Source organism: Apium graveolens, chromosome 6 (genome assembly GCF_009905375.1).
Source record: "Apium graveolens cultivar Ventura chromosome 6, ASM990537v1, whole genome shotgun sequence".
NCBI classification, from domain to species: Eukaryota; Viridiplantae; Streptophyta; class Magnoliopsida; order Apiales; family Apiaceae; genus Apium; species Apium graveolens.
Genome location: NC_133652.1, coordinates 59,412,356 through 59,421,372, shown reverse-complemented (window position 1 = coordinate 59,421,372; position 9,017 = coordinate 59,412,356). Strand labels below are relative to the sequence as shown.

Below are 9,017 nucleotides of genomic sequence, written 5' to 3'. Positions count from 1 at the left end.
AAAATTCCCATTTTCAAAAAAAAATATTAATATAAAATTTTATATAACCCGCTCAAACTTCACTGTTCAAACACGAGTTCCCCAGAATCTGCTACATCTTTGTGCCGGTTACGAGTTCCAACTTTTGGGCACTAACTGGTGTAATGACCCGAATTTTTCAAAATTTGTTTATTATTATAAAAGTGATTCCTTAAAAAAGAAAAGAAAATAAAATTTAATATTTTATAATTTTTAAAATTATACATTTAAATTCCGGATTATTGTGCTGGCAATGTGTGATTGCCTCTTTAAACTAAAATTTCATATATTGTTCTAAAATCTAAATTTATTGGGTACGTGAGTATAATTATTATGTGATTAAGTGGTACGTGTAGATTTGATCGTATGATTAGTAAGGATAATTTATGAATATTATGTAAATATATGTGAAATTTCTGTGAAATTATATGTTGAATAATTTTCTATAATAACGGTTTATATGTGTCAGAATTGTAAATTTTAATTATTAATATTCTCAAAATAAGTCATATATTATTTAAATATTTTTCTACTGATGTATTGGTTGTTATATGATTTTATAAATGATTTGCAGTTTTATTTCCATTATTATAGTAACCGCAACAGCTGCACTTTCAGTCACCGTTGTACCCAAAAGAGAATAAAGATTTTCTCGAGAAATACTTTCCATCACTACCAAAGAACCCTGAACAACGTTCATCTCATCATTATGTGTAACGATTATACACCCACCAGAAATCCTAAGCACCAATAGAAATAAGGTTTTTCTTCAATTCAGGGACATGTCTCACAGCTGTCAACGTTCTTACCACTCCATCATGCATCATAATTCTTATAGAACCAAGCCCCACCATTTTATAAAGCATGATTATCTCCCATCACTACGGTTCCACCTTGGACGCCTCTATAAGTCCTAAACCACTTCTGATTCGAACATATATGGTAAGAGCAACCAGAATCATGAATCCACCTACCAGTGATTTCTCCTTCACACGTAACAGAAAAAAATCATCACCTTCACTTTCTTCCGAAGCATATTAAACCTTTTCTTTCTCATGTACTTTTCTTGTATCCTCGTTGTTCATATTCTTCTTCCAAGCAACACTTTTATTAGGACAATTTACTCTGTAATACCCAGACTCATCACACTTGAAGCACTTACCTTTCATAGGAGGTCTAGATTTTGACTTAGACTTTCCTCTCATGTCGTTTCCTCAGCCATTAGTTCTACCCCTTACAAACAATCCTTGTGCTTGTTCACTATCCCCACTAATAGTCATACCACTAGTTGTAATCTTGCGAAGATCATCCACTAGAACTGAAGTTCTAGTTTCATCCATCGTAAGAGTGTCACCCACAAACATTAATGTTTTTACCTTGTTCTCATCTGACTTTGGGAATGAAAGAATTAATGAAAGTGCTTGATCTTCGTCACCTACCTTCACATCAATGTCTTTCAAATCTGATATGCACCTATAAAACTTGTTGATGTACTCCGGATAGATGACCCTTCCTTCATCCTGCAAGTATATAGTCTGGACTTCAAATAGATCCAATTTGTTAGAGTCTTCGTCATGAAGTTGGACTCCAACTTTATCCAAACATCCGCAACCGTTTGCTCGCCATCAACCAAGAAACCAACATCTCTCTCAAGTCATAACATGATTGAAGCCCGTGCTTCAAGATATAGTACTTCCCAGTCTTCATCCGACATATCCTTAATCTTCTTTGTCTTACCCACCAAAATCTTGTATAACTTTTATGAAATTAGCACATTCTTCATCTACATCCTCCAATAGGATAAATCATTCTTCTCATTGAATTTATCTATCTCATACTTCCTAACTTTAACTACACCGTCTGTAGAAACCATACCTAACTTATTTCACAACCAATCTTTCTCAGGAATTTCACCAAACTCCTTGTGCGCACCACACAAGACACAAGCTAGAAACACCTCAAATTGGAGTTTTACCACCCAAATCCGAATCTAGCTCTGATGCCGATTGTTAAATCCCAAACCATGGACCACCCTTGACGCAACGGAATAACACAGCTGGAAAAAACTTATTATGTAGAAATCACACCGAGTTCCACCACCACAAGTTATATACTATAACACAAGCAATAGAAAAAATATAACGAAGATTACAGAGAAACAAATATTTTTGTTGGCCAAGTGAAAGAGCCTTTTTTTCTTGTATATATCGATACTTTATATACAATATAATACAAGACGCCAATAATTGAAAACCTGGCTAATTTACTACCGTTTACATATCATAATAACCATGAGCCTAGTTTAAGAATTTACCCAAAACACCTTTTGGGTCAAAAATACTCGGTACAAGTCGCCGCACCACGGGGAGCCTAATCCACACCTTGGTGCACAAGACCCCTTCCCGTACTACCTCCGGACCTCCGAAAATGATCTCCACAGTTCAGAATTTAGATGCCTGAGTTAGGAAGATGTTGTCCAAAATTTAGGTCGATCCGACCGTTGGAACACTGGGAAACGCAAAAATAAAACAACTAACTCAACAAGAAAATTTCTACGTATTTTTCACATTAGCACCATAAACTAGCCCAACATTTAACCTCACACAAGTGGTCGAAATTATAATATTTTTTGTAATCGATTAATTTGACTTGACATATTCAGTAAGTTATGTAATTAAAAAAAATTTGAGGCCGGCAAGAGGCTGTAAAGACGATCATGACCAAGTACTTGAAAAATATATTGTATAAATTGGTTATTAGGTTGACGTGCCTGAATTTGTTGGTTATTACTGTGTAAACATCCCTATGTTCTATATGATGTTGATCATATAGAACATAGGGATGTTAAGTTCATCACACGATGGATATTATTTTAACGAATACAGTGGTATCATTTTAACGAACAAAGGTGGTTGATTAAAAGTAATAATCAATAAAATTATTTTGCAAAACGCTAAGTTAGTGATGCTTAATTTTATTGGATAATATATATAGAAGGTCATTCTAACGTATAGTGAGAATATATTTTAGAATTATGAAATTTAGAAAAGGTGGGAGTGACAGATAATAAATTTGACAAAAACGTCAAGCGAGAAATGTTATATTTTTTTACTTATTTTGTCAAATTAAGTACTTATTGAATAATAAGTATATATATATATTGATTTTTTTAAGGTGTTACAATTATATATATATATATATATATTAAGTGCGTTTAATATATATTAGGAGTTATAATGCAAAGAATTAATTGTGTTAATTATCATTAATGAGGCAGTTATAATTATAGGGGTGGAGGATGTGTAAATATTGGTTGATTTCAAAAAAATAAGTAACGAGAAAGATGATATTTACTTGCTTCAATCAATATCAGAAACCCATTCCACTACTACCTAATTTTCTGTTTAGCATATCTAATATTTTGATCAAATTTATAGGTTTCTCTAGCAGTATTATTATGACTTACCCATTTCTGTCAAAAAAAAAATATCAAATCAAACCAAATAAAACAAGTATATTTTGTTTAGTGCAGGGTATGAGAAGAGTAAGATGCACGGAGTATTTCTCTCATTGTGCAAAATGAAAAGACTGTTTTTCGAAAAACCCTCAAATTGTGTGTGCGTGTAAAAATAGGTAAAAAAGTGAAAAAATAATATAACATATACGAAAGAACCAATACCAACTTCAAAGATACAAAAATCTGATCACTTAGATTAAAAAATTCAAAATAAAACTTAATTTTTATTATATTCATGTTTTTATTATAATTTCACTATTATTATATTTTTGTGTAAAAGAATTATAATTCAAGCCATCTTATTGCGACTAAATCTTTAAATAATAAGAAGTTGTAATGCCCCATAGACAGATAATAGAATGCAATCGAATGTAAAAAAATATGTTATATATATAATAGAACAACTAGGGGGTTTATTGAGACAATTTATTCATTTCAAATTACTTAGTTACCCCTCATTAATATGTACTAATAAATATCAAATATAATTACATATATTAATTACATCTAACTCATTAATTACTAATAATTTTATATATTTTTTACTACTCCATTATTGTATAATAAAAACTTATATTTATAATTAAATATGTATTTTATAGGTATAGACTAAAATTCTAATAGTATTACAATTTTATATATCTATTATTATCGCATTTAATGTCGTATGTCACATTTTAATTATTCCATTTACAGTAAAAAAATTTAAATTCGAACGACAAAATAAATATTGTATTCCTATTTAGATACGTATAACACTTGTATTATAAGTTTAAAATACACGTGTACTTGTGTCAAATTAATTATCGTATAATTTAATTTCCCACATTTAATATTCAAATACATACATACATACATACATACATACATATATATATATACATGCATGCATACATACAGTACATATACACATACAAATATACATACAAGATATAAGAAATTAAGATAACTAACACAAATGAACTCAATTTTTTCGTAATCGAATAACATGATTTTGTCAAATAATAAATTTCAATGTTATACAAGAACAATTATGAAATTTAACAAAACTTTAAACAATTTGAAGTACATATTTTACAAAAATCATCTTTTAATTATACAATATTGAAAAAAAGTGTATCTCACATTCACACCATACCATATTTTTCAATTATATAACATCTACATATTTCTTTAACATATGAGTTTTGAAATTGTGTGTGCCTCGTTTTGGCTATAAATACACATGTCGAAAAAGCTCATCCTTACAACAAAGACTATTACAACAAAGACTATACATAAATAAAATAACTTTTTGTAACAAGAAATATATTTCATTTCACAAGCATGTATACAAAATTTATAATAGTTTATATTAGATCACGCTCGTGCCTCGCACGAGTTATAGAGCTAGTTAAACTTTAATAATGTAAGTACATATTATCAGCCATTTTCGTACAAAAAAATTAAAATTCCGATAAGTTCAGTGTAATTAATTCATTTTTTTTTATAATTCTTTAGAAGTGCCAAAACCAAAACATGGTGTCAAACCGTTGATTGTCATTGTGGTTGAACTTGTAAATCTTGTATACAACATATGCGATCTCATGGAATTTTGAAAAATTACAGATCCGGTGTGTACTCGCTGAGATGATGCCCAGTTTAATACTTGTGCTTGTGCATTAGATCGACGTACAGAAATATAGCCAAAGAGCATATGCTAAAGCATAACCGCACAGTCTTTGATAACATCACGCAGTTTAATGCAAGTAGGCTGCTTGCATTTGTCTCGTGTTCATATCTCTCAACCCGCTTCATGTTCTGGGCTTATATGACCAAGCAAACAGGAAAAAGGAAACTAACAAACTAATAATTTAATCAAATATTATTCATTTATTTCCTGAATGTTCGTCATTATGAAGAAAAATATAGATTGCACAAAATTTAAGTCCAATAACATCAAATTAGCGTTTAAAAATCTCTATGGATCTTTGATATTAAATCAGAATTTCTATAATTTTTTAAAATATCATGGCTTCGAAATTTTGTCATTTTAATTTTTTTTGAATTTAACTTGCATATCTTTTGAAACGTTCCCAAATGATAATATGTCAAATAACTATTGATCATTTCCTTATAAATACGAGTCCAACCAATTAAAACATGTATAAGTATTATCAAATAATATAAATTCCAAATGAATTTTGGGACTCTTAACATTACTTGATGACGTGCCTGGATTTTAGAAATAAAACTGAAATAAAGAAAAGAACTAGAAGAGTACAAGGAAGTCGATTAATGTTGTTGAAAACAGCAGAGACGTAATAGACGTTAATGATTTTCTCTGGATATATTGACAATCAAGCCTTGTTATATTACAGTCTGCCCGAAACGTGTATTTGTACCGGTCTCTAAACACACATCTGACATCCCCCACCCTCATGATCCATGAATATGCATACTACTATCTGTGTATAAATACAACACATTAACTGTCTTCATAGTCCAGACTTCATATAGAGAGAGATTTCGATACAGATATTTCATTTCATTTTTCTTTCCTCATCGAAAACAAATTCGAATTTCGGTGGGCATGGCTGTCAAAGTGTTTGGTTTTCGAGGCGTTGCCGTTTTGATGGTTATGATGATGATGGAATCATGGGGTACTACTAGTGTTGATTCTTATGAGAGGCCTCCTGCGCGCAAAGATGTCTTTGTTTCTGTTCCTCAAGATTCCGATTCCACTTCTCCCCAACAGGTTCTCTATTTTTTACTCATAATCTTTCTGTATATCATAATTTTTAAATTTTCTGTCACGGACTTATGTCAAGGTAGATGAATAAATTTGCCTTTGTCTGTTCCGACACATGCAGCGTACTGGCATTCTTACTATCAAACTGTTATGTGTGCTAGTTGATCAATTTAACGTTTAAATGCTACAAATTAAATACCAGTACCTCTTCCGTTATGTTGTTACTGAAAATTATCGTTGAGATTCAGTCCTTTGTCATCTCGTATTTGTCTTCCCAAAAGAACAAGGCGAATGTTTACTTGATTAATTTTCGTTTCTCCAGAAGTTTTTCCCTGTTTGTGCATGTGTTAGATAAGTACTGTAAGGAAACCACTAAAAATTACGTGAACATAGAATCTGACAGTACAATTTGGGGATTCCTGGGTGGAGTTTACTCTTCTGCAGTATAATGGGGCAGTTTCGATGCAAGATATATTGGTACTAATAACAGTGAAAAAATTAAATTCAAAATTGAATGAGGGTTGGTGCTGATGTTAATATGTGGATATTGAAGGTGCACATATCATTGGTGGGAAATGATAAGATGAGAATATCATGGATCACAGAAGGCCTTGTACCATCAACTGTAGACTATGCTACTTCTACGGGATTTAAAAGTGGTCTTTCAGCAACCGGGACTTATTCCACCTACAAATATGCAATATATACGTCCGGCTATATACATGATGTTATAATCGGACCATTGAAGCCTGGTACTACGTACTTCTATCGTTGTGGCTCCTCCTCCCAAGAATTCAACTTCAAAACTCCCCCACCTCAGTTTCCAATCAAATTCGCCGTAGTTGGTAATGCACTTGCACTTATTTGATATCTCTGATTGTCTAATTAAATGTTTAGGAGTTTGTGTTAGTTAGATATTAATTTTTGTGTTGAAACTGATTTTCAGGAGACCTTGGACAAACAGAATGGACTCAATCAACACTTGACCACATCTCAAAATGCAACTATGATTTGTTGATACTCCCAGGGGACTTGTCGTATGCAGATTTTGATCAGCCTAAATGGGACTCTTTTGGTCGCCTAGTTGAACCAGTGGCAAGCCAACGTCCATGGATGGTGACACAAGGAAACCACGAAGTAGAAAAAATTCCAATAATTCACAATACACCATTTACGGCCTACAACGCCAGATGGATAATGCCGTATGCACAGAGTGGTTCAAGCTCAAACTTATACTATTCTTTTGAAGTTGCGGGGGTTCATGTCATTATGCTTGGTTCTTATACTGATTTTAGCAGTGGCTCTGATCAGTATCAATGGCTACAGGCTGATTTGGGAAAGGTTGATAGGAAACGAACACCATGGTTGTTTGTAATAGTTCATGCGCCCTGGTACAACACTAATACTGCTCATCAAGGAGAGAGTGAATCAGTTGACATGAAAGCATCCATGGAAGATTTAATATATGGAGCACACACAGATATTGTATTTTCAGGTCATGTTCATGCCTACGAACGCTTTGTAAGTTATGCTCCTTCCTATCAGACGACTCACTTTAACTTTCAAGTTTAGAGAAAATTGGACATTAGTCATTCAAATTTAGTTAACAGGGTCCATTACTGCGGCACTGCATAAACGCCATTCATTAATTGAATGTTGTATATCTCTCTGACAGACGCGGGTATACAAAGATCAAGCTAACGATTGTGGTCCCGTGTATATTAACATCGGTGATGGTGGCAACCGTGAAGGCCTAGCCAGCAAGTAAGTTGTTTCCAACTGTATGACTTGTTCATTTCAATTTATACCAGTACAATATTGTAGTATCACATAAAATCAATAATATGCAGGTACCAATATCCACAACCAAGCATATCACTGTTTAGAGAGGCTAGCTTCGGCCACGGTGAATTGGAGGTGGTAAATTCAACATTTGCACAGTGGACCTGGCATAGAAATGACGATGATGAAGCCGTTGCATCTGATCAAGTATGGCTACAGAGTCTTGCAACTATTACTGCTTGTGCGTCTTAGATCCAAATTAGCTGAGCTTTGTGTTAGCTCATTTAAAAGAGGAAGATTCATGTTTACTTTGGTATTCTAGTTAGGTTGTGAAATGTGAAAACGGAAGTACTATTTAAGGTATCAAAAATGTACTATTTACATGTTAGGTATAAACAGGTTTGGGACTTTGATATCCTCACAAACGTAAACATGCCATACTGCCCGCTAATATTGTATCGTCTTCAAATGTTTGAGAGGGACATGATACTGATACGTTACCTATCATAATATACAAGATTACCAAAAATGTGAATTGTGAATACAAATTGGAAGAAAAATTCGCTTGTGTTTAGATATTTAAGTGAGACATAACCTTGAATATACAATAATACCAAACATGTGAACAATTGACTCACATTCCGCTGCATAAAAAAGAGTTATGGAGAAAAAGAGAAAGTTGTGTAACTCGTAAACGTAGGCTTTAGCTGCCAAGGCTTCTTTTCAGTGTTCACCTTAAAATTTGGGAGTTCGCATCCTCACGTTTTCTTTCATACTCAAATATATAAAAATGGGTTTTCTTTCTTCCTGACACTACGAAAACTTGCTTAAAGTTCAAACTGCATAAATAATGTATAGATCATTCATTATGTACTAGTATATAATCCGTGCATCGCAGGGTTCTATTTATTATTAGGGGGTCGGTCTACAACAAACGTTTGTTGTAGACCGATATACAACAAACACTCT

The 9,017-nt window shown here is 32.7% G+C and overlaps 1 protein-coding gene across 1 annotated transcript; it reads left to right on the top strand.

Annotated features, from left to right (window-relative positions):
- Nucleotides 1–5,823: 5,823 nt before the first annotated feature.
- Nucleotides 5,824–8,548, top strand: LOC141667415 (putative purple acid phosphatase 20). Its single transcript, XM_074473907.1, has 5 exons — nt 5,824–6,272; nt 6,820–7,111; nt 7,213–7,787; nt 7,942–8,030; nt 8,117–8,548. Exons 1-5 carry the CDS (start codon nt 6,108–6,110, stop codon nt 8,298–8,300), a joined length of 1,305 nt encoding a protein of 434 aa, XP_074330008.1. The 5' UTR covers nt 5,824–6,107; the 3' UTR covers nt 8,301–8,548.
- Nucleotides 8,549–9,017: the final 469 nt, after the last annotated feature.